Source organism: Mobula hypostoma, chromosome 1 (assembly GCF_963921235.1).
Source record: "Mobula hypostoma chromosome 1, sMobHyp1.1, whole genome shotgun sequence".
Lineage (NCBI taxonomy): Eukaryota > Metazoa > Chordata > Chondrichthyes > Myliobatiformes > Myliobatidae > Mobula > Mobula hypostoma.
Window position 1 is genome coordinate 46,784,899 of NC_086097.1, and position 27,160 is coordinate 46,812,058.

At 42.3% G+C, this 27,160-nt stretch overlaps 1 protein-coding gene and 1 long non-coding RNA gene across 3 annotated transcripts in view; one reads left to right on the top strand and one right to left on the bottom strand.

Moving 5' to 3' along the window:
- Positions 1-875: 875 nt before the first annotated feature.
- LOC134346373 (uncharacterized) overlaps positions 876-27,160 on the bottom strand; it is a 162,913-nt gene continuing 136,628 nt past the window's right edge. The window contains exon 7 of the long non-coding RNA XR_010017923.1: positions 876-1,218. This is a non-coding gene — a long non-coding RNA (uncharacterized LOC134346373). The remainder of the gene's footprint in view (positions 1,219-27,160) is intronic.
- The window catches only part of LOC134346352 (tumor necrosis factor alpha-induced protein 2-like), a 49,914-nt gene continuing 27,824 nt past the window's right edge, over positions 5,071-27,160 (top strand). The window contains exons 1-3 of one of the 2 annotated variants that reach the window (XM_063047708.1): positions 5,071-5,538; positions 15,832-15,929; positions 23,552-23,752. In XM_063047708.1, the coding sequence (XP_062903778.1) occupies positions 15,836-15,929; positions 23,552-23,752 (295 nt within the window). In that variant the 5' untranslated portion in view covers positions 5,071-5,538; positions 15,832-15,835. The remainder of the gene's footprint in view (positions 5,539-15,831; positions 15,930-23,551; positions 23,753-27,160) is intronic. The other variant, XM_063047704.1, reaches the window with a different exon arrangement.

The following is a 27,160-nucleotide window of genomic DNA, read 5'->3' on the forward strand; positions in this document are numbered from 1 at the left end:
GTAAAGTGTGTGTGAATTTTCCCCAAAATAAATTAAACATATCTGGTGATATTTACCAAAAGAAAAAGTAGAAGTGAGACTAAGTGAGACTTCTCCATCTCTAACTACTAAAAAATGAAATTAAAAAGTAGAAGAAATATTTCCTTAAATGTTCAAATTTTTTGAGTACAGTAATACTAGACAACAATTTATTTCAGAAGTTTTGCTTCCTCATTGATTTTTTTGATTTATGGTAGACCACTTAAAGTTGAACACAAGTGCAATTTTAGACTACTTGTATCATGTAGGAATTTGGAGAAACAAGAAATTAACTTTCATTGACTATAGCACGCTTAATTGCATAAAGGATACAATTGCTGATGCTTTGCAATAGCTCATCTAAGCTAAAGATGTTCTGTTGACGATTTTCATTTGCACTCAGTTCTGAGGCTTCTTGCTTAAATGTCCAACAGACTTTATGTTTTTAGTTCACCTCTGAAACAGATTGTTTTGCATCCTGATAGATTTAGCTGAAATGGAAATATTTTGAAAATCAGTCCGTGAGATCATACTCATGCTTCACATGGAAATGCATGGTATTAAAGTATTGGTACATTAGAGGACCAGTATTACACAGTTACAGATTGAGGAGAGGGTTAGGTGGACAATCAAACATCTCACTTTTTCCAGAAATTGAGTTATGGGCACCCAGCAGCTCTCTTTGTTAGGGAGACACATTAAAGCCTCTTTTAGACAATTGGCCAGATTTCTAGTGGTCCAATTTGCCATACACTTTAGTGATTTGATAAGCCTGGTGTGCTGCAACTGACAATGACCCTTCTGTGGGTGGTATAAGTGAGAATCCATAGGGCACTGCAACAGTGTTTTTCCTTGTTTTTTTTTTATTTCACGAAGTTAAATCAACATCTCTTCTTTTCATGTGGGGAATACAAGCAAAATGGAAGCAGAGTGAGTCACTGCTCCTTTGGGGGGAAATAGTAAATCACTGGAGTAAGTCACACAGCTCCTGCTCCTCTGTCCAATGAGATAGTGCCTCACATTCACTTCTGCCAGAGTATCATGTTCTGTCTGCTGTTCCACAGAATCTGTTGATCTCTGCAAGGGTCCAAAAAAACAGCCTTCAATGTATTTAGTGGTGAGGAGAAATCTAGTCTGCCCAGTAAGTTTCACAGCCTGTTTGTTCACCTCTTTTCCTTGAAAAATCTCAGCAAATTTAATCTGAAAATTAAACACACGGACAACAATAAGTGACAAAATAGACAGCACATAAGAACATAGAGACAGAAGCAAGAGTAGACAATTCCGTCTCTCATTTTGGTACTGCTAATCAATAAGACCATTGCTGATACCTTTTCTCAGCACGATTTTCCTGCACGATCCAATATCATTCAACTTCCTTAATAGTTAAAATTCTGACAAGCACCAAAATAGGCGCAATGGTATTATAGCTCTGGGTGTCGGAGTTCAGAGTTCAACTTTGACATCAACCGTAAGAAGTTTGTACTTCCTCCCTGTAAAAGCATGAGTTTCATCCAGGAGCTCCAGTTTCCTCCCACAGTCCAAAGACATATCAGTCAGTAGGTTAATTGGTCATTGTAAGTTCTCCCGTGATTAGGCTAGGGTTATATAGGTGGGTTGCTGGCTGCATGGCTTGAAGGGCTGGAAATGACTATTCCGTGCTGTATCTCTAAATAAATAAATGTATGTGTTCAGTACAGCACGATTGGCTGGAGAATTCCGAGGATTCACCAGTTTCTGTGTGCCGAAATTCATTCCTATCTCAATGCTAAATGACCTATCCTTTATTGCGGCTGAGGCTCCATAAACCCAGCGACAGTATAAATAGACCTGTATCTGCTTCATGAGATTTTGTGCATTCTAACCAGGTCACCTGTCATTTAAGAGGTTAGTTATGGCATGAATCTACTCCCGCCTCAGAGATGACCTGGATCCACTTCAATTTGCCTAGCCACAAAATGGAGAACAGAAGATTCTATTTCTCTCTCTCTTTACTCTGCTCTAGACAATTTGGACAACTGAAACTCATACTTTAGGCTGCTGTTCATTGACTATAGCTTGGCATTCATCACAATCACTCCACCCAAACTCATCCTCAAGCTTCAAATCCTGAGCCTCTGTACCTCCAGCTACAACTGGAAACTCATCAGCAAACCTCACTCAATGAGGATCGGTAACAGAATCTCCTCCTTGCTGGTCATCAACACAGGTGCAGCTCAAGGCTACATGCTTAGCCCACTGCTTTACTGTTTGCACACACAACACTCTGTGGCTAAGCAGAGTTCCAATACCATATAAAATTCATTGACAACATCGCAATTAAAGATGGTGATGATTCAGTGTACAGGACATCTGGTTGATTGGTGCCGCAGTAACAACTTCTTGCTCAACCCGCATCAGTGTCTCTCACTCCGGACTTGGGCCATATCCACACCGTGGTGACACTGTTTTGGAGATACAACTGTTCACAGTTTTCAAAAATAACTCAGAAGGGTTAGAAAACAGATCTACCAATGACACAAAAGTATTGTCATAAAAGAACCAGAGGGAAACACAAAAATAACAAAGCTATGAGGCAAGATTGTTTAACTCATATACTGCCATACCTGCCCCTATTAACCATCTCTTCATGCCAGTAGATGGGGCAGACAGATCTACTGCCTTGCCATTGAGAGCCGAATCAGTCCAATGGGGAATCTCTCCATTAAATGATGCAGGATCCACTGTGAATTTTTGCAATTTTGGACTCTAAGTGATAGAGGGTCTCAAAGAGTAGGTATGGGTTTCCACCCCGTGGAATATCAGTGCTGCGTAACTCAGGAGACTGGTTCCAAAAACTACACTTAAGAAAATATATTTTAAGCACTAAGGTTTTAAAACAAGATAGAATTTTACAGATTTTTGGGGGTTTCGTACACAGACCCTGTTGTGTATTCAATATTGGGTCTTTAGTATTTTTTGGAACACAGACCATTTCAAGACTTAGTTCTCAAGAATATATTAAATCATGGTTAACATTAATGACAGTTAAAAAGCCTCCTAAATCCAAAGAAAGGAGGATGGCAAGTCAGGAATCAATGTTATTCATATTGCAGTTTAATTTTAGAATCAGTAAGGTTTCTGGAACTCATCCAACCCAGTTAAAATAACAAGAGATCACCATAGAGGACAGAGACTATTACAGGAATTACTTTGATTCCAGGAAACCACTGTTAGTGTTTTGTGGAATATTTTGCATATGTTATTCTGAAGTCCTTAATCTTTTATGGTCTTTTTGGAGATGGTGTGGAAGGTCAGATTAGTTGTGTTCTTCATCATGAAACAAGTGGTCATTCTTAAATCATATATCTGCTTATACACACAAGACACTGGTCAATTGCATTCCCTGCACAGGGGGTAATGAATAGTTGATGTTTTGCGCTGAGATTCTTCATTGGGTCTGCAAAGGAAGAGAGCAGAAGCTCGAATAAAAGTTTAGGGGAATGGAGAATAGATAACTGAGATTGTGCAAGGTTATATTCTGTATTTACTAGTCTATGTGTCTGACAACCAGAATATCATCAAAACAGGGTTTTATAATATGTAGATTAACAGGAGGATGTTGATTCAGGATGGGACTTACAATAATGTTATGGAGGATCCAGTGTGCAGGATTAAAAGAGAACGCACAGGGTTGTACACTCAGCCAGCTCCATTTTGGGCACAACCCTCCCCACTACTGAGAACATCTTCAAAAAGTGATGCCTCAGGAAGGCAGCCTCCATCTTTAAGTAATCTCATCATCCAGGACATGTTGTCTTCTCTGTATTACCATGAGGGAGGGGGTACAGGAGCCTGAAGACCCACACTCAGCGTGTTAGGAACAGCTTCTTCCCCTCCACCATCAGATTTCTGAATGGTCCATGAATACGCACCTCACTATTCCTCTTTTGCACTATTTGTTTATTTTTGTAGCTTATAGTAATTTTTATGTCTTTGCACAGCACTGCAGCCACAAAACAACAAATTTCATCACACATGTCGGTAATAATAAACCTGATTCTTAATCTGAAAAGCAACCTACACCACCCCCTCTGCTTCCTACCTTTGGGCCAATTGTGAATCCAACTGACTAGCTTTCACTAAATTCCATGGGATGTAATCTTCCAGAATTCATTCCGTATAAACCCCTATCACGGCCACAAGTAAAGCATCCAGCCCCATTTCTCATGGGTATTCTCTTCATTAACTGCACCGTGGACTGTCCCAAGATGGCTGCAAGAGGAGGAGAGTTGGCCATGGGTTTAGCAACCCCATCCCATAAAATCCAAGAGCTACTGAAACACTAACAGAAGTTCCAAAGACCTCATCCCTGGGAGAGGAAGGATCTTTGAAGATGGGCAACAACTTGAAATATTGGCCCAGGACAGGGAACTCTAGCAATCTGCTGTTAGCAGCCTATACCCTAATAGGGGGGATGGGCTTAAAATGAAGATTCTCTCAGTTATTAAGCCGCATACCTTCTCCTTATTCTGCTTGTTAATTCAATTGTATATTAACGGATTTTAGTAATTTATTTTAACATTAAAACTCCTTTCTTTCCAGGAAAGACCTTTAACCTTGATGTTTTCGACATTTGGATTCCTTTCATGTACCCTTCAGTGGCTGGCAAAAGAGCCATACAGATGGGAAAAATTTATTTGTACAGAATATTTTCTCATGATCTGGATGCACTTTTTTGAACGGTTATTAGAACCAGACCCAACAATAACTGAATGGGAATTTAACTATACTTTTAACTATGGGGCAATGACATTGAGTACAAACTTGCTCGTTTTTGTGCTATATAATTCCAGACTCAATGTACTTTTTATCCCGTCCAAGTGAAGGATCATTGTATGTAACAAACATTGAAACACAAAGGTAACTTCTTTTCCACACGTCGACAGTCCTTCTGTTGCCAGGTTTTGGAGGCAATCGGCTGTTTGCGGCATTTTTCATTGGCATTACTGGCTCAGATCATTGCAACATACGATTTCAATTATTCATTGACTTCGGAATACCTCCCATAATAAAGAAGTAAAGCCGCTCGCTCGGCGGCTGGCTTTGTAAAACAGAAGTGGACCCTGAGCGTCGTTGCCCTGGATGATAAATGTTACCAAACTTGTAGGATGACTTCATTACAGCCGAGCAACAAAAAAAAATTGCAATCAAAGAGGCACGATTCACAAATTATTGAACGATATTCTTCTACAGCCTAATGGTTTCCTTCTCCCGACCAACAGCTACAGTCGGGCGTTTCCCACGTAATTCCCCAATGCAGATGAAGAACCATTTTCAGATCCCATTTCTCCGGGTATAAATAGAGAACTGTGAAGGATCGCGACGCGAAAGCTGCTTGTGATTGCGACGCGAAAGCTGCGTGTGATTGCGACAGCCCGCTGATTTATGGAATTAGATATTTCCATCATATTTGTCCTATTTCAACGTTAAGCAAGTGTTTAACCAGTAGACCGCAGGATTTATCCTAAGTCTATTTCGGTAAGTGAAAAAATTTGCAAAGATGCGCTTTAACCTTCGTTATTCGTTCTTTCGGCAACCGGCTGAGGATTAAAGTGAGGGAATGCTGGAAGTCCGAATAAAAAAAATGCCAAAATTGGGTAGCAGTTTCAAATTACTTTTTGCCCTCAAAGGGTTAGGGGATATTTGTAGGAAAAGAACCAAAATTAATGTTTTAGTTAATGTTTCGCGACGGTTAGTCAGAAATACTGAGAGATCTCCCAAAAAGATGACGAGGAAAGAAAATTTTGATGTGGGTGTACGGTCGGATGGCAGTTATGAAGGAGAAATAACTGTGGCCCTTCATTTGAAATACTGTGCTACTGTGTTTAATGTACACATACATTAAACACAGTATTTTATATGACTTCCGGTAATTGCTGCTGTCTTTCGTTTTTGTTGAAATAATGACGGTAGTCAATGAACAAAGAGAAGATGGATTACATATGGTATTGTCTGCAGTTTCGTTTGCGCCAAATTGAAGCTAAACGCAGATTAGCGAAAACAGCCCCTTAAATTCTGCCTTGGTCATGTCCAACCTGATGGCATTAATATCAACATTTCGAATTCATGGTAAATAACCACTCCCCATTCTTCCCCTCCCCCCTTTATTTTTGCTTATCCCTCCGGTCTTGTTAACCCTTCTCTTTTTCCTTCCTCACCCTCCCTCCCTCCCCGCCCATCACCTTCACCTACCTCCGGTTCCACGCCTTTATTCCATGACCCTCTGTCCTCTCCTATCAGATTCCTCCTTCTTCAGCTTTTGCCTTTTCCATCACCTCCCAACTTCTTACATCATCCCCACTTACCCCCCTTACACCCCTCACCTGGATTTCTCCATCACTCATCAGCTTGCGCTCCTCCCCCTTCCTCCCAACCCTTTTATTCTGGCTTCTACTCTTTTCCTTTCCAGTCCTGATGCAGGGTCTCAGCCCTAAATGTGAACTGTTGATTTCCCTCTGTAGATGCTGCCTGGCCTGATGAGTTCCTCCAGCATTTTGTGTGTGTTGCTCCAGATTTCCAGCATCTAAATTCCAATAATGCTCAGTGATGCTCTAATTCTCTTTCAATGAAACATCTTTTCACAAAGTAGATAGAATCTGAAGCGGATGGGAACCCCACTTTCTCTGTGTGTAGAGCCAAATTCAGAACCTCCTCTCCAGGGCAGTGTGCTGTTGCGTCAATTCTGGGGATCCAGTTCGATCCTAGCCTCAACTGCTGCTTATGTGGATTTTTGCATGTTTTCCCTTTGAAAATGTGCTTTTCCCCAAGTTGCTCCTGTTTTCTCCCACATCCCAAAATTATACAGGTAAGATCACTGATGCTGCAAATTGTCCTTTAATGATAGAAATAATCAAAGGGAAGTTGATGAGCCTGTGTGTGAGAGAGCAATTGTTGGAGCACAGAGGAATTGTCACATGGGGGAGGGGGCACTGGGAGCGGACCCAAATGCAAGACACAGACTCTGAAGTACTAGGAACAGGCCAGGACTAGAGACTAGAGTTAGGGACGTGACTGGATGCAGATTAGGAGCTGGGACAAGAACACAGACTTGGGCTAGGACATTGGCTAGGCAAGCCGGACCAGGACTAGGAACTGGGAACTAGGAGCCTGGGCTTGGACTCCGAGCCAGAGACTGGACAAGGACCCAGAACCTGGGTCTTGACTTGGGCTCGGACCCCGGAACTAGGCGAGGACATGACGTGGCTACAGGACTGGACATGGCTTGGGTTCCTCGAGGCGCAGACATGACGAGGCTTGGGTTTCTCGGGGCGAGGGCATCACCACCAGGCCGTGAAGAATATGGCGGTACAGCGGTAGTCTTTAAGAAAAAAGCCGAAATAAACAAGCTAATTAATTAGGTGCCACCCGGCACGTAAATGCCGGCCCAGATCAAAGGCTTTTTTTCTTAAAGATGTGCTGGGTGCATTCCGGCCGCCGCTGTACCGCTGCATTCTTCATGGCCTGGAGGTTGGAGACCCACTGGATAAGAGTACAGACTGTCACAAACATCAATATATGGCATTCACTCATGATATCCTGATAGCATGGCAGAGTGTCCACGAAAGAAGGAGAAAATGTACAAATTCCATCAAGAATGGGAAGAGGAATTTCTATTTACCTTGGTGAAAGACAAGTGTGTGCGTATGTTGTGCAACCAAACACGAGCACTGTCTAAAAGAGGGAATCTGGAGCGGCACCACAACACCAACCACCAGAAATTTAAAGACACCTACCCCCCAAAGAGTGCAATTCGTGCCTGGAAAGTTGAGGAGCTGAAATCAGGGTTGAAGGCCCACAAAACATGCTGTTCAAAATAAGACTGCTATTGAAGTATCATTTCATGTAAGTCACCTTTTGGCTAAACACAAGCCACCTTTTACACATGGCGATTTATTCAAGGAAGCAATGGCCATTACTGCACAGACTGTTTTTAATGACTTTAAAAACAAAAAGGACATCACAATCGCAATACATAATATACCGTTTGGCCCTGCAACAGTGACAAGGAGGGTAGAGTCACTGTCAGAGGACATGGATATTTTTCACTACAATTTGATGAATCCCTGGATGTAATGCAAATAGGTCAGCTTGTTGTATTTGTCAGAATGGCTTTCCAGGATTTTACAACAAAGGAGGACTTTCTCTTTTGCAATTAAAGGAGAGAACAAGGGGTGAGGATATTTACAATGAGTTTAAAAAATATGTCCGTGAAAATGACAACCCCATTCATAAACTGGTGGCAATTACTACTGATGGGGCCCCAGCAATGTGCAGTGTGTGCGTTAGTTTTATAGCACTAAAAGTCAGTGCCTACTTCAGGTCAACTTCTCTATGTGAAATTGCATTTTCACAGATGAAAAATTAGTAAATCTAAGTACAGGAGCTGTCTTACTGACAGACACCTCACAGGCTGTCTCAGACTGGCTGTCTGTAGTTATGAGCCAAATTTCAGAGAACTAGCAATAAGTATTCAGCTCCAGTAATCACACTGAGTACAACAGTCAATTTTTGTTCATTTATTTTTCATGTTGAATTGAAATTAAATAATGAAACTCAGAATTAAAGGTGTGGTATTGTAATATTCTTAAAGATATGCTAGTTACAGTGTTTTCTTGTTTGAATTAATTTGCAAGTTTGACAAAAGTGTTTTGTGTAATTCAAATACAATTAGCCCAAATAAAAGGCCTCAAATAGGCAGTACAATCTGAGCTCTTTTTTTCTCTAAATGATTTAGTAGGTAGATCTTGCCTTTCACTAAGGTTGAGGTAGGGGATCTTGGACTTAAAAAGGTTGGTGACCACTAGACTAGAGAGTGGTGTGTTTTGCTTTTATCTCAGAAGGGCTGCAAAGTAAATCCTGAGAACTATAGACCATAAGCTTAACATCAGTGCTAGGTAAGTTACTGGAAAGGATACTGGGGGATAAGATATACGTGCACTTGGAAATACTGGGATTGATCAGGGATAATCAGCATGGCTTTGTGCATGTTAGATCATGAATTTGATTGATTTTTTTAAGAAATAACCAAGAAGGTTAATGAGTGCAGGGCAGTAGATGTGGTCTTTATGGATTTCTGTAAAGCCTTTGATAGGGATCTGCATGGTAGGTTGTTCTGGAAAGTTAGATAGCATGGAATCCAATGAGAACTAACTAAATGGATACAAAATTGTCTTGATAGCAGGAAACAGATGGTGAAGATTGTTTTTCAGACTGGAGACCTGCGAATAGTGGTGGGTCTCAGGTATCAGTGCTCGACCGGTTGTTATTTGTCATTTATATCAGCGATTTGGAAAAGAATGTACAAAAAATGGTTAGGAAACTTGGAGAAGTCACTAACATCAACGATGTCATAGATAGTCATCAAGGATCTTGATTAGGTATGTAGATGGAGCAAGTAAAGGCAAATGGATTTAAATTCTGATTAGTGTGAAGTGTTGCATTTTGAGAAGACAAATTGGGTAGGATTTTCAAAGTGAATGGTGGGGTCCTGGGCCATGTTGTAGAACAGAGAGTTGTAGGAGTAAGAGCACCTAGTTCTCTGAAAGTGGTATAGCAGGTAGACAGAGTGGTGCAGAATGCTGTTGGCACACTAGCCTTCATCTGAGTGGAAACTGAGCATGGAAGTTGGGATGTTATTTTGCATTTGTACAAGATGTTGGTGAGGCCACATTTGGAATATTGTGTTGCCTTCTGCTATAATCCTGCTACAATGAAGATGTCATTAAGCTGGAAAGCATGCAGAAAAGACTCACGAAGAGATTTCCTGGAGTTATAGAGAGATTGAACAGGACAGGTCTATACTAACTGCAGCACAGGAGAATGGTGGGTGATGTATAAAATCATGAGGGGCATAAATAGGGTGACTCCACACAGTTTTTCCACTCCCGGGTTCAGGATTCAAGAGCTAGAGGACATAGGATCTTGGTCAGAGGAGAGAGGTTTAATAGTGATTTGAGGGCAGCTCTTTCACGGAAAGGATAGTCCATATAAGGAATAATTTGCCAGAGGAAGTTATTGAGGCAGGTGTATTAATAACACCTTAATGATGGATAGGAAATGTTTGGAGGGAATAAGACAAATGCAAGGAGATGGGACAAGCTTAGATGAGCATCTTGATCAGCATGGATCTGTTGGGTCAAAGGACCTGCTTCCAGGCTATATGACTATGAGGAGTAAATGAGCCTGTGTAAAATGGCTCAAAGAGAATAAATGAGAATGATTGAGTGACAGCCTGAATGAGCGAATGAGAAGAGAATGTTTCAATGGATGAATGCATTGAATGATTATAATTGCTATTATCCATGGGACACATGGTACTTGCCCTCCATTTTATTCCACAGCCTGCATCAACCATGCAGGAGATGCAAGGGCTAAATTGAATTTTATTTTTTTGAACAATAAATGTCATGTACCTATTGGCCTAGCTACACCGGTAGTGAAAAATGCTACATACTAGTAGAAAAATAACAAGGACTCATGAACAGATATCCCTGTTGATATTCCGAAACTTGGAAGAAAGGATCAAAAGACACAATTTTTTAACTTTAACACCCACATTTGGAGTGAGGAGGACGTATCACGGGACCTCAGAGATGCCACAATAGCTTCAAGAAAAGAGTCAAATCCAAATGCAGTAACTATAGAGGGCTCACCCTGCTGTTGGTTACAGGCAAAGACAATGCAAGAGACCTCAAACATTTCCCCCACATCCTAAAAGATACTCCCAAAATTGTAGTAAGGATCCAATAGACAATAGGTGCAGGAGTAGGCCATTCAGCCCTTCGAGCCAGCACCGCCATTCACTGTGATCATGGCTGATCATCCACAATCAGTACCCTTTTCCTGCCTCCTCCCCATATCCCTTCACTCCGCCATCTTTAAGAGCTCTATCTAACCCTTTCTTGAAGGAATCCAGAGAATTGGGCTCCACTGCCTTCTGAGGCAGAGCATTCCCCAGAACCACAACCCTCTGTGAGAAAGTTTTTCCTCAACTCCGTTCTAAATTGTCTACTCCTTATTCTTAAACTGTGGCCTCTGGTTCTGGAATCAATCAATCAATTCAATTCATTTCTGAATCAATTCTGATCCTGTCCATTTATGCATACAGTGGACATATTCTGTACCACATAATCACTCCAAATGAAATACAGGAAACAGAGTCAATCATGGCCTCACAAAAGCCTTTGACTCCAATAAAATTTGTTTATCCACAAAATTTTGTTTCTACTTTGCACGATTACATCTGCAGCATGGTGACAATGTGGGCCATAATCTTGATTAGTGTGACTACAGCAAAGCCAATCTCAGTGGAAACCAATGGCATCACCATAATTGCTTTCCTAATGGTTCCTAATTTTATTGATGCCGTAAATCTATGACAAATTCCTGCTGGAGTGAAACTAATCTACAGAGACAGCTCGACCTATGCTGTTTCAGTCCTGAACCACAGTTACTTCAATTTCAGGCTGCAGTAAATAAACAGTAGTCTAGTCAAGTCAAGTCAAGTCAAGTTTATTCTCATTTCGACGATAAGCTGCTGGTACAGTACACAGTAAAAACAGGTTCCTCCAGGACCCTGTTGCTACATGAAACAACACAAAACTACACTAAACTATGTGGGACAGCACAAGGCTACACTAGACAATGTAAAACAACATTAAAACTGCACTGGACTACAGACCTGCACAGGACTACATAAAGTGCACAAAACAGTGCAGGGTAGCACAATAATTAATAAACAAGACAATAGACACAGTAGAGGACAAATTACAATATAATAATAAATGATGTAGATGTCAGTCTAGACTCTGAGTATTGAGGAGTATGATGACTTGGGGGAAGACACTGTTGCACAGTCTGGTCGTGAGAGCCCGAATGCTTCGGTACCTTTTGCCAGACGGCAGGAGGGAGGAGAGTTTGTATGAGGGGTGCATGGGGTCCTTCACAATGCTGTTGGCTTTACGGGTGCAGCGTGTGGTGTAAATGTCTGTAATAGTGGGAAGAGAGACCCCGATGATCTTCTCAGCTGACCACTGCAGGGTCTTGCGATCCAAGATGGTGCAATTCCCAAACCAGGCAGTGATGCAGCTGCTCAGGATGCTCTCGATACATCCTCTGTAGAATGCGGTGAGGATGGGAGGTGGGAGATGGACTTTTCTCAGCCTTCGCAGAAAGTAGAGATGCTGCTGGGCTTTCTTGGCCATGGAGTTGGTGTTGAGGGACCAGGTGAACACCAAGAAATCTGGTGCTCTTAATGATCTCAACGGTGGAGCCATCAATGTTTAGCAGAGCGTGCTCACTTCGTGCTCTCCTGAAGCCAACAACCATCTCTTTTGTTTTGTTCACATTCAGAGACAAGTTGTTGGCTCTGCACCAGTCCATTAGCTGCTGCACCTCCTCTCTGTATGCTGACTCATCGTTCTTGCTGATGAGACCCACCACGGTCGTGTCATCGGCAAACTTGATGATGTGATTCGAGCTTTGTATTGCTGGCACAGTCGTGGGTCAGCAGAGTGAACAGCAGTGGACTGAGCACACAGCCATGGGGGGCCCCCGTGCTCAGTGTGATGGTGTTGGAGATGCTGCTTCCAATCTGGACTGACTGAGGTCTCCCAGTCAGGAAGTCTAGGATCCGGTTGCAGAGGGCCCTGCAGTTTCAGCTTTCCAATCAGGTGCTGAGGAATGATTGTGTTGAATGCTGAACTGAAGTCTATGAACAGCATTCGAACGTACGTGTCTTTTTCGTCCAGGTGGAGGGTGGTGGTGATGGCACCGTCTGTTGAGCGGTTGGGACAATACACGAACTGCAGGGGGTCCAGAGGCTTGCGTATGCATATGTTCAAGAGCCAAGTTCCAAGATATTGTCGATGCATTCAGAGAATTTAAGATACCGGGCCTTACAGCAAACAATCACTAAACAAAAAAAATCCACTAGCCTGCTCTCTTGTCCAATAGCTTCCTCTGGAAAAACAATCAGTGCAAGACCTTGGAAAGCATACAGCACTCTGCTCATACCTTGGGAGCCACCAGAGGCAGGCATTGATGATGAAATTCAGCAGTGCATTATATAGACCAGTGCAGCCACTTCAATCCCTGGTCCTGATCCCCCTTTACACTTCTACTCCCCATCAGAAAAGCCTTAAAGCTCCATGTTTCTTTCTGGATAACAGACTGAACCAATTCCCCTCCATCAGTACCCTCCTCCATCTGGCAGAACTGGATTTCCCCTTCAACAATTTCTCCTTGGGCTCCCCTCACTTTCTCCAATCCCAAGGTGTAGCCACAGGCACCGCATGGGCCCAGCTATGCCTCCCTTTACATTAGCTGCGTGGAACAGTCAATGTTCCAAGCCTACGCCGATAAACACTCCACAACTTTCTGTACTATATCAACAACTGCATTGGTACAGCTTCCTGCATCCATACTGAGCTTGTCAGTTTCATCAACTTGCCTCCAATTTCCAACCTCCCCTCAAATTTACTTGGTCCATCTCTGATACTTTTCTCACCTTTCTTGATCTCTCTGTCTCTATCTCTGGAGACAGACTGTCTATTGAAATCTTTTACAGACCTACGGAATCTCACTGTAATCTTAACTATATCTCTTCCCATTTTGTCACTTGTAAAAATGCCATTCCTTTTTCTCAGTTCCTCCGGCTCCACTGCATCTGTTCCCAGGATGAGACTTTCCACTCAAGAACATCTGAGATGTCCTCCTTTTCCAAAGTAAGGAGTTTCCCTTCCACCACCAGAATGCTGCACTCATTCGCATCTCCTCCATTTCTCAAACATCTGTTCTCACTCTAACCTCTCACCATCATAACAGGGATGGGTTTCCCCTTGTCCCTCCCAACCATTCTATGAGCCTGCATATGCAGCACATCATTCACTGTAACCTCCTCCGTCTTTAACAGGATCCTACTACTGAGCACACCTTTTCCTCTGGGATTGCTCTCTACATGACCTCATCATTCATCCCTCCCCACTAATCCCCCTCCTGTCCCTGCAAGCAGATTAAGTGCCACATCTGCCTCTACACTTCCTCCCTCACCACCATTCAGGGTCCCACACTGTCCTTTCAGGATGGAAAACACTTCACCTGTAAGTTTGTCAAGGTCATCTATTTTATCTGGTGTTCTTGGTGCGGCCTCCTTTACATTGGTGACACCCAACGTAGATTAGTGGATAGCTTTGTTGAGCACCTTCACTCTGTCCACTGCAAAAGGCAGGATTTATTGGTGGCCACCCATTTCAGCAGACTTCCCCTTACCACATGTTGGTCTTTGGCCTCCTCTACTGCCATGATGAGGCCACAGCCAGGTTGGAGTTGCAACACATTATATTCTATCTGGATAGCCACCAACCTAATGGCATGAACAACAGCTTCTATAATATTTCCCCTTCCCCCTTTCTCTCCTTCCCCTTTTTCCATTGCCCATTTTGGTTCCCTCTTATCACTTTTCTTCTCCTCACCTGCCTCTGGTGCCCCTTCTCCTTCCCTTTCTTCCATAGTCAACTATCTCCTGTCAAATGTCTTCTTTTCGCCCTTTACCTCTTCCACCTATTATTTCTCAGCTTCTCAGTTCATCTCAAATCCCTTCACCTGGAGAAATCTGCCAGAAGAGCCCACATTGGCTTGTCAACACCTCATAATTTACATGAAAAGGAGTATGATGAAGATATCCTTGACCTCAAGGGACTGGCTAATAAGGAATTTAGTACATTGAATCCTTTTGCCTGGTGTTTTTTCCCCATCAGTTGTGTTCCTATGTTAAGAGAGCTTAAGTTAAAAGTTTAGTTACATTTTTCACATGTACATCAAAACATACTATGAAACACATCACTTGTGTCAAATCAAATCGGTGAGAATTATGCTGGGCAGCCCACAAGAAGCACCAGGCTTCCTACACCAACATAGCATTCCTACAACTCACTAATCTTAATCAAATGTTTTTGGACTGTGGGAGGAAGCTAGACGGCCCAGAGGAAACCCACGCGGTCACGGGGAGAATGTACAAACCCCTCACAGACAGGGGTGGGAATCGATGATTGCCCGTGAGGAAAATAAAGTAAAATAAAGTATGATTGAACAGTAAATGTGCTTATGTTCTGAATCCAGCACTGCAGAGTGATTGTGCTAACTGCTATCCTACCATGCTGTTACTTCAGGAATATTTGTATGTCTGAGCAACAAATTTAACAGAAAATTAAAAGCAAGCCACAAATACAATATGGTGTCAATGGTTCACCTTCATTTTGCTGAACTTGTTGCTGTCTGTATTCATACCTCTGTAGATGTTTAATGGAATTTACAAGCTGGTAAAATTATTTATTATTTATTTAGGGATACAGTGTGGAGCAGGCCTTCCAGCCCAACAAGCTGCACTACCCTACATCCCAACTATTTAACCCTAGCCTAATCAAAGAACAATTTACAATGATCAATTAACCTACTAAATGGTACTTCTTTGGATTGTGGCCAAAACCAGAGCACCCGGAGGAAACCCACAGCTCACAGGAAGGACATACAAACTTCTTACAGAAGACACTGGAATTCAACTCTGAGCTGTAACTGCTACCTTACCACAGCCTCCAGCTGCCTCTTCCTTTCCCGTGTTATCATGTTACCCTGTGTAACATCCTTATCATGTTTTTATCTATCAGAGTATTTTTGCTTCCTCTTCAGAGCCAAAATCAACCAAAGATATCTTTATGACAATAAGCACTGGAATTTATTTTAGAAAAATAACATCTTTATGTCTTTGGTGTTTAGGCTCATGGTGACATTGGAAACTAACTCTGAGGCCGAATCAGGACAGAATTCGGCACCAACTGGCTTCACACAGATGAAGAAATTTAAGAATCACATAAGTAAGCCTTCGGACTAATCACTGGCATTTAAAGTTCATTTTACAAACACACAATTGTCATTGTTTAAGACCCAGATAATCCAATTACAAACAAGAATTAAAAGAGATAAAATACACAGTGTATTTTATAGTGTAGTACTTTAGTCCATTTAGTCCATTTTATAGTTAATTGTAAATGGTGATTTTTCTTTATATTTTGTACTCTCTGTATTGCAAATGCAGCATCTGCTTTAATCTAAAAATATATTATAAAACAGAGTGCCCAAAAGAGAGTCTAATGTAAATTTTCCCAATTAAAAATTATTAAGATTTTTTCAAAACTATTTTTAACATACTAAATATTTGGATGAACTTGATCTAAATACCTTTGACCCACCTGAATCACAAAGGGAAACTGAAAATTTGTTCACCAAGTTTCTGTGGGAGGAGCTGCAATTTAAAACAGTCTTACAAATATATCCAAGAGAAAGAACTCAGTTCAGTGCGATTGCGAAGATATTATTACAGAGATTTTTCCATAGTGACCAAGGAATCACATTTTTGCGGCTGCTTCAGGCGGAATGGGAATATCTTTCTTTCTTAATCTAAAGATGGCTAAGGTTTGAACCAAATCATGACTGCCCTGGACATGGTATCATCAAGCATTGCTTCAACATGTTTCACTCGAAAGAAAATTGCACATTTGACTTTTAAACTCCCTTTAAATTTCCCAGCAGCTTGTACAATATAAATCTATTGACAGTGCAACAATTACTAATAAGGCTCCAACTCTTCCTTTTTAATTTTTAAACTCTCTGTCAATAAATGCCACAAGTAATATTGAACTAAAAGAAGAAATCCCAATAATGCTGCTCAGAAATTTGGATACAGAAACATTATGCAAAGACATAAGATTATTAGTTGAAAAGTTATGATCACATACACTTGAGGCTACAATGACTGGCAATGCTGTAGAGAAAATGTCCTTACCTCTCAAATACTTATTATCCATCTGATCTACTTTTTCAATTTAAACAACCTAAATTGGTATCCTGTTCAACCTAGTTGAGCATTAACAAGATTCAAGGACAATCATTGAAATTTGTTGGCCTTAATTTCAAAACTCAGAACTTCTCCCATGGACAGCTAATGTTGGTTGCTCCAAAGCTGTAGATAAAAATAACCTCTATGTTATGGAAAGCAGAAAGTTGGGGGAAGGGAAAGATGTGCTTGGTGGTGGGATCCCGCTGGAGGTGACGGAAGTTACGGAGAATTATACATTGGACACGGAGGCTGGTGGGGTGTTAGGTGAGGACAAGAGGAACCCTATCCCGAATGGGAGGATGGGGTGAGAGCAGATGTGCGTGAAATGGGAGAGATACATTTGAGGGCAGAGTTGATGGTGGAGGAAGGGAAGCCCTTTTCTTTAAAAAAGGAAGATATCTCCTTTGCCCTGGAATGAAAAGCCTCATTCTGAGAGCAGATGCAGCAGAGACGGAGGAATTGAGAGAAGGGGATGGTACAAATGTCTTACGGTCTTATGGTATGGAGGTTCAGTGCACAGAATTGAAAGAGGCTGCAGAGGGTTGTAGAACTCAGCCATGGGCACAACCTTCCCCACCATCAAGGATATCTCGAAGCAGTGATGCCTCAAGAAGGCAGCGTCCATTATTAAGAACCCTCACCATCCAGGACATGCTCACTTCTTGTTACTACCATTAGGGAAGAGGTGCAATGATTTGGGAATGTTCCTCACTCTCAGATTTCTGAATGATCCATGAACACCGCCTTATTACTCCCTTTTTCTGAAAATGTATTTATTTTTGTGACTTCTAGATTTTTATGTCGTTGCCACATTTCACTCGTATACGTTGGTGATAGTAAATCTGATTCTGATTTCTTAAAATACAAGAAGATATGTCTGGAAATATTCAGCAGGTCAGACTACATCTGAGGGGAGAGAGACTAGCTTACTGTTTCAGGTCAAAGATTTTCTGTCAGATCCTGAACTGCTAACTCTGTTTCTCTTCCCACAGGTTTGGTCTGACCTGTTGGGTATTGCTAGTGTTTTCTGTTTTTACTTTAGTTACATAAATATAGTATTCTGTTAAATAAGGTTCCACACTATTCTAATAAATTATACTAGCATTGAATTACAATATTGATTTGCAAAGGAAGACAGATCCCTTCGTACATCCACATAGACACGTTTGTTTATTTTGATTCAGCTTATTAATTAAGGCACACAGAGAGGCCATCTAATCCACGGGGTCTTTGCTGATCCAAAACAAAACAATCCCATCAACTCTCCTTTCCTTCCCATTTCTCTTTACCCCCACATTACTTCATGTATCCTCATCAAACCATATTTAGTCACTTAGTAGGGGAATATTCTCCAATTAACCTGCCAGCACATTGGAGGCACAAGGGTCTGCAGATGTAGGAAGCTGGAGCAAGAGACGATCTGCTGGAATAACTCAGGGGTCAAGCAGCATCCGTGGGAGGAAAGGAATTGTCATGATGTGGGATTTTGACCTGAAACATCAACAGCTGTTTTCCTCCCATAGATGCCGCTTGACCTGCTGAGGGATTGCTTGTTGTACCCCCAGCACATCTTTGGGAGGGTATCAGATCATCTGGCAGAAACTCACCTGGTGACAGTAAGCACATACAAATCCCACACAGACAGTGGCCATTGTCTAGATCAAACCTTGGATCTGTGATGCTGCAGCAGGAAATGTTGTGTTTCTCTGCCACCTGATTATCTTTGCGAGGAAGGCATCAATCAGAAAGCAGGTTATGGCATTGCATAGGAATAGTACTAGGCCATTCAGCCCATCCAGTCTGTTCCATCATTTGATCACAGCTGATTTATTTTCCCTCTCAACCTCATTCTCCTGCCCTTTCTAATCAATAACCTATAAATATACCCAACGACTGGGCCTCCACAGCTATCTGGGGCAATGAATTCACAGATTCACCATCTTCTGGCTAAAGAAATTCCTTTCCACTTCTGTTCCAAAGGAACATCCTTCTCTTTTACTATTAGAAGCATCCACTGCACATTCACTCTATCTAGACCTTTCAATATTGGTAGGTTTCATTGGGAATCCCCCCTCATTCTTCTAAACTCCATTGAGTATCAGCCCAGAGCCATCAAACATGCTTCACCCATTAGCTCTTTCATTTCTGGGATGATTTTCGTAAACCTCTTCTGGACCCTCTCCAATGCCAGTACAGCCTTTCTTAGATATGGGGCCCAAAGCTACTCACAATGTAGTCTGATAAATGCCTTATAAAGCCTCAGTATTATATCCTTGCATTTATATTCCAGTCCTCTTGAAACGAGGACCTTTCCTACTATTGACTCAAGTTGAAAGTTAACCTTGAGGGAATCCTGCAAAAGGACTCCCAAGCCCCTTTACACCTCTAATTTCTGAATTCAATCCCCATTTAGAAAATAGTCTACCCTTTATTCCTTTGACCAAGGTGCATGACCATATACTTCCCTACACTATATTCCATCTGTTTCTTTGTACATTCTCTCAATTTGTCCAAGTTCTCCTGCAGACTTCCTGCTTCCTCAACACTGCATGCCCCTCCACCAAACTTTGTATCATCTTCAGACTTAACCAGAAAGCCATCAATTCCGTCATCCAGATTATTATCATGTAACAAAAAAGAGCACTGACTCCTGTGGAACTCCACTAGTCACTAGAAACCAATCAGAAAACACTTTTTAAAAAATTCTGTTAGCCATCTCTTCCCACCGATCTCCCTCCTGGCACTTATCCTTGTAAGCGGAACAAGTGCTACACATGCCCTTACACTTCCTCCCTCACCACCATTCAGGGCCCCAGACAGTCCTTCCAGGTGAGGCAACACTTCACCTGCGAGTCTGCTGGTGTGATATACTGTGACCAGTGCTCCCGGTGTGGCCTTTTATATATTGGTGAGACCCGACACTGATTGGGAGACCGTTTCATTGAACACCTAGCTTTGTCCGCCAGAGGAAGCAGGCAATACATTTTAATTCCATGTCCCATTCCGATATGTCAATCCATGGGCTCCTCTACTGTCGAGATGAAGCCACACTCAGGTTGGAGGAACAACACCTTATATTCCGTCTGGGTAGCCTCCAACCTGATGGCATGAACATTGATTTCTCTAACTTCCATTAATGCTCCTCCTCCCCTTCTTACCACATCGCTCCTATTTATTTCTTCTTCTCTCTTTCCTTCTCACAATAACTCCTTGCCTGTTCTCCACCTTCCTCTGATGCTCCCCTCCCCCTTTCTTTCTTCCAAGGCCTTCCGTCCCATGATCCTCTCCCTTCTCCAGCTCTGTATCACTTTTGCTAATCAACTTTCCAGCTCTTAGCTTCATCCCTCCCCTCCTGTCTTCTCTTATCATTTCAGGTTTCCCCCTCCCCCTCCCACTTCCAATCTCTAACTATCTCTTTTCTCAGTCAGTCCTGACGAAGGGTCTTGACCCGAAACGTTGACTGTACTTCTTCCTGTGGATGCTGCCTGGCCTGCTGCGTTCCACCAGCATTTTGTGTGTGTTGCTTTGATCCTGGATTTCCTTATTTGCAGACCCCAATTAGTTTGGATTGGCAACAACATCTCCTCTACGGTCTCCATCAGCAGAGGTGCACCATAGGTGTGTGTGCTTAGATCCCTGCTCTATTCGCTTTACACCTATGATTGTTTGGCTAAGCACAGCACCAATGCCATATTCAGGTTTGCTGATGATACCACTATTGTGGGCTGAATCAGGGTGGTGATGAATCAGCATATAGGAGGGTGTCATAATGGGGGAGTGCTGGGAGCGGACCCAAATGCAAGACACAGACACAGAAGTACTAGGAACAGGACTTGACTAGAGAGCTGGGACAAGAACACAGACTTGGGCTAGGACATTGGTTAGGCAAGCGGGACCAGGACTAGGAACTGGGAACTAGGAGCCCGGGCTTGGACTCCGAGCCGGATACTGGACAAGGACCCAGAACCTGGGTCTTGACTCGGGCTCGGGCCCCAAAACTAGGCGAGGACATGACGGGGCTACAGGACTGGGCATGGCTTGGGTTCCTCGAGGCGAGGACATGACGAGGCTTGGGTTCCTCGAGGCAAGGACATGAACACAGAGCCTTGGTCTTGAGCACAGGAACATGGAGCCTTGGACTTGAGAGACAGGAACATGGAACACAGAGCTGGGACCCCTCCTTGGGAACAGAACGTAGGGCCCGGACTCATACACAGAATGCTGAACATGATGAGACGGTTCCCAACACTAGGTATCGGCAAATGGCCGGACTTACCTAGCGAAGGCGTGGACACAGAGACAGTTCCCAACACTAGGTAGCGGCAAATGGCCCGGCCTACCTAGCAAAGGTGTGGACACAGAGACAGTTCCAACTCAACGATAGACAGTTCCTTATCTTGACACAGCAAGGCTCCGGTCTCACTCCGGTGGTTGAACTTGATAAGGTTGCAGCCTAGGCTCCAGACACAGGTTGCAGGCAAGGCTTCAGAAGGAAGGGGAAGGGAAGGGAACAGTCCAGGCTCAGGGTAACAGCAAAAACGGCCTAGCTTACCCAAAGGAGACAAGGACAGGAAGGGACAGATCCAACTGCAGGTAACAGCAAAGGCAGCCTGACTTATAGCACAGAGGCAAGGACGGGATACTGACAAGCTGCTACCTAGTGTTGGGAACTGTCTCTGTGTCCACGCCTTCACTAGGTAAGTCCGGCCATTTGCCATTACCTAGTGTTGGGAACTGTCTCGTCGTGTTCAGCATTCTGTGTATGAGTTCTGGCCCTACATCCTGTTCCCAAGGAGGGGTCCCGGCTCTGTGTTCCATGTTCCTGTCTCTCAAGTCCAAGGCTCCGTGTTCCCATGCTCGAGACCAAGGGTCTGTCTTCATGTCCTCTCCTCAAGGAACCCAAGCCTCCTGATGTCCTCGCCTCAAGGAACCCAAGCCTCGTCATGTCCTCGCCTCAAGGAACCCAAGCCATGAAGAACCCTAGCCTTGAGGAACTCAAGCCATGTCCAGTCCTGTAGCCACATCATGTCCTTGCCTGGTTCTGGGTCCTTGTCCAGTCTCTGGCTCGGAGTCCAAGCCCAGGCTCCTAGTTCCCAGTTCCTAGTCCTGGTCCTGCTTGCCTAGCCGATGTCCTAGCCCAAGTCTGTGTTCTTGTCCCAGCTCCTAGTCTGCATCCAGTCACGTCCCTAACCCTAGTCAAGTCCTGTTCCTAATACTTCAGTATCTGTGTCTTGCATTTGGGTCCGCTCCCAGCACTCCCTCATTATGACAGAACAGTCCAGTCCAAGATCAGAATCATGTGCCTCAATTAAGGCACACAACAGGACAAGGGAAAACCAGAAAACCGGAGAACCTGGAATAAGGAACGATGGACCGGACCGTGAACCGGAATCCGGCCTTCACGGACCGGACCATGACAGCGGGAGATTAAAAATTTGGCTGAGTGGTGCCGTAATAACAACCTCTCATTCAATGTCAGCAAGGCCAAGGAACTGATTACAGACTTCAGGCGAGGGAATCCAGAGGACCATGGGCCAGTCCTCATTGGAGGATCAGAGGTAGAGAAAGTGAGCAACTTTAAATTCCTGGCTGTTACTATTTCAGAGGATTTGTCCAGGACCCACTATTGTGTTAGCACAACACCACCTCTGCTTCCTCAGGAGTCTTAAGAGATTCACAGAGAAACTTTGACAAACTTCTATAGATGTGCAGTGGAGAGTGTATTGATTGGCTGCATCACATTCTGGTATGGAAATACCAATGCCTTTGAATGGAAAATTCTACAAAAGGAGGTGGATTTGGCCCAGTCCATCATGGGTAAAAGCCTCCCAATCACTGAGCACATCTACATGTAACACTGTCGTAGGAAAGCAGCATCCATCATCAGAGATCCCCACCACCCAGGTCATGCTCTCTTATCACTGTTGCCATTAGGTAGAAGGTACAGGTGCCTCAGAACTCGCACCACCAGGTTCAAGAACAGTTACTACCACTTAACCATCAGGTGCTTGAATAAAAGGGAATGCCTGCAGTCAGTTTCCCATCATTGAAAAGTCCCCACAACCAATGACCTCACTTTAAGGCCATATTCTCATGTTCTCGTTATTTGTTGCTATTTATTTATATTTTCATTTGCACAGTTTGTTGTCTTCTGTACTCTGGTTGATCTTTCATTGATCCTGTTATAGATACCATGCTATAGATTTGCTGAGTATGCCCACAGGAAAATGAATCTCAGGGTCATATATAGTGATATTTATGTACTTTGATAATAAATTTTACTTTGAACTTAGAACATTAAAATTGAGTAAAATCATATATTGTGCATAGGGAAAATTAAAGATAATTATATTAGATGTAATTTTTGCATGCATATTTGTTTTTAGTGTGTATGTTTTTATCGGTTAGTTTACCTACATAATTTTAATCCTTTAATTATATTATTAATGGAATAAATTTAAGTTAGACTTTGCTTCATTTACAAAAAGTGCTGTAACATCTGTATGCATGGAAATAAATGCAAACAAAATTGTTGCAATAAAAATACATTCAATGTCAATTATGTTAGCTGGCTTTTAAATACAGCTTATTCTTTTCCAGTGGGAAACAAGGTAGCCTGTATGCAGACGGCTGACAGTTCAGGAATAGGTTCTAAACCTAAAGTGAAGAAACACAATAGGCTAAGGGCCATTTTCTCACTATTTTCGCATAAGAAGGAAAAAACACTTAATTCAACAGAGGACATTGTGGATATTGTAGATATCAATGGCAAAACTTGGGATTCTGCTGAAGTATTATCAGGTAAGTTTTTCATAGTTAACATAGAAAGAAAGTCCTAATGGTGTTTGTTAAATTACAAATTTTCAGGTATTAAGTTAATGATTGTTCAGGTTAGGAAGGTGAGGGTATTATCTGGAGGGCATTATCAATACAGGCAGAATTTGGAAACCTTCTTAAATATTTATATTGATCTTCAAACGTTGTTGGAACATTTTACACTGTTTAAATGAAATATCCCTGAACATTTTATATAGGGTCATCTGACAATCTCTTTGCCTTATGGCAGGTGTATCTGTCGGTAAATGAAATTGTAATTGAATTGCAACTGAAAGTCAAGAGATGACTAAGATACAGATGAGGAATATATATATATGATCTAAAATTCAATTTGGTCAAATACAATACTGAAGTTATAGAAACATAGAAAATCTACAGCATAATACAGGCCCTCCGGCCCACAATGCTATGCCAAACATATACTTACTTTAGAAACAGTTTAGTTCAGTTCCCCAGAGTCCATGCAAGGAGATCAAATTTGATGGTTAAGAAACCTTTCCATGCAATATCAAAAAAGAAAGAAATGTGCAGAGGAAAACCATGGTAATACAGTTCTAACCAATCTTGTGAATGCTTCTGAATGCATTAATGGCATTTGTGAACAAAATGTGGATTTCTTGATGTGAGAATCCTATGCTTATTAGCATTGATTTTCTGATATCCAGCTCATCCAAATGTCACATCACCACAAGGCTTAAAGTTTATTTCTGGTAATTTTTTTCAATCATATCATTACTGCCATTGTTCACGCAAAGAAAAATCAGTTTTTAGTAATGCTGAAGATCACATGCACCTCTCCCACACATACCTTGGGTATTACCCAATTTTCTGCCAAAACCTTTCAGTAGACAGAACCAGTCATCATATCCTCAAAGTTTTTGTATCTGGATTCTCCTAAAAGTGAAATGGTCAGAGTTGCCACTTCCTCAAAATATGAAGCGGTTTCATGTTCAGAAATGACTAAAAACTTGGTGAAAGTTATCAGACATAAAACGTGCTACTGATAAATGGAAGATCTCTATGCATGTATGACAGTTTCTTTCAGCACCTTGCAAATCAATAAAGTGTTTCATTCGGCTGTGAATGCAAAGGTCCTCACCAAAAATGAACATTTTCCCTCTATGCCAGTGGATGTCACAACTCAGCAGAAGCAGCTTGCAAAAGGTTTCTGAGACCGAGGGTGACCTGCCTTTGTCTTTGAGAGCAGCACAGGCATTTGTGTTAGCTACACGTTTGAAATAACAACCAAGCACACGTGCCAGTATGTCTCTCATATTCAGAGCTACCTTCATTCTGACAGCTTTCACTTGCTGTATATTGTTGACTGCAGAAGTCACAAAAAGAACTACCAGCTGAGTGGTATACCTTCAGTTTTTAGAATTATCTTTAAGAGGCATTCCACTGCAAAAGTTCAGATATTTATAAAGATCATTCACACCCTTACAGAAACGTCCCCAGAAACATCCTTCTATGTATGCTCTTTGCACAGGCAGGCTAATTTCTGCAGCCTCTTTTCAAAGTTCTGTGCACATTCCTCCATTCCACTGGAAGGTTTTTACCTGTAGACCCTTTCCTTCCAACCCCCTTCCCACACACTCCACTCATTGCAACACGCACTCATTAATAGCTACAAGAATGCTGGCATTGTTGTGGGAAATCAGCTGCGGCTTTTTAAAGCATTGGACAGACCCCTCTTGTATTGTGAACAGTTTTGGGCCCCTTATCAAAGGAGGGATGTGTTGGCATTGGAGGGGGCCCAGAGGAGGTTCATGAAAATGATCCCAGGAATGAAATGGTTAATGTGTGAGGAGCACTTGATGGCTCTGGGCCTGTACTTGCTGGAGTTTAGAAGAATGAGGGGGGATCTTATTGAAACTTTGTGGTAACCCATGTATATAGATTGTAACTGGGTTACCTGTCTGGACATGCCTGGACACGTTCCTCTGCTGACTGCTCCTGCGGCTCCTCCACAAAACCCTGAATAAAGGCGATTGTGTCACTGCTCCTCCCACGGTCCAGGACAGACATACAGCATGGACGTGGGTCCATTTTACTGTTACTAAAAGCCTTTCAGTATTTACTCTACTTCCAGTCTTTTGGAGTAATTGATAGTGCATCAAACCTATCGAATATTCAAAGACCTAGATAGAGTGGATTTAGAGAGGATGTTTCTGAAAGTGGGGGATTCTAGGACCAGAGGGCACAGCCCCAGAATAGAAGGATATCCCTTTGGAACAGAGATGAGGAGGAAATTCTTTAGTCAGAGGGAGGTGAACCTGCGGAATTCATTGCCACAGATTGCTGCGGAGGCAAAGTCATCGGGTATATTGAAAGCGGAGGTTGATAGGTGCTTGATTAGTAAGGGCGTCAAAGGTTATGGCAAGAAGGTGGAAGAATGGGGTTTAGAGGAATAATAAATCAGCCATGATGGAATGGCCGAGCACACTTGAGGGGCCAAATGGCCCCAGTCTAATCCTATGTCTTATGGTATGATGGAAATTCAGTACCAATGCCCACCATTCCTGAAGCAGATTGACTTTAAAAAAGGGAATCTGCTCATGCGAAATTGGAACTGTGTTTCATCACCATTTTTGAGTGAGCCTTTTGAAACAGCATCAGTGAGACTAATACCACCATTTTAGCTTTTGGAGGCTGATGACTTCAGGCTTCCCAGTATTTAATTTAGGAACATTAGATGCTATGCTGGAGGAAGGATGGAGGAGTGGGGTGGGAAAGAAGTTGTTACAGGTGAAAGTCTCACTAAGATTGTACGGATAAGAACAAAATACAGTTCTGCAGTGGAGGAGGATGATGTAGAAACATTGGAGGGGTTGTTTTCATTAGCTATGTAATGAGCACTTAGGATGCTATTTATGGCAATGATCAGAGCCACTTTGGTATTGTGTTACAAATGGGCACAAACTTGGGAGTGTACAACATATACAAGGTCTTTTGACAGGAGGCTATAAACGGATTGGAGATATTCCACTTGTAACAGTATTACATTATACTTTCATTGACTTAGTAAGAAATAAAGATATATTTTCTAAACTGCCTGTAATTAAGAATATTATTTCTAATAATTGGTTCTGAGTGTGTTCTCAATTAAAGAAGAAACACTTCATGCTTTGCTAATTACCAATTATGATGAACGATTTGATGGCAAATGGTTTACTTTTAAATATGAAGACCAATATATATGCTAACAATATTTACTGAAAGCAACAAAAAAATCTGCAAATGCTGGAAATCAGAACTAGAAACAGGTATTTATCCCAATGTGCAGGTCAGGCAACATCTGTGGCACATAGTTAACATTTTACATTCTGTTGACACTTTTTCCTTTTTACCAGTGCTGCCTCACCTGCTGAT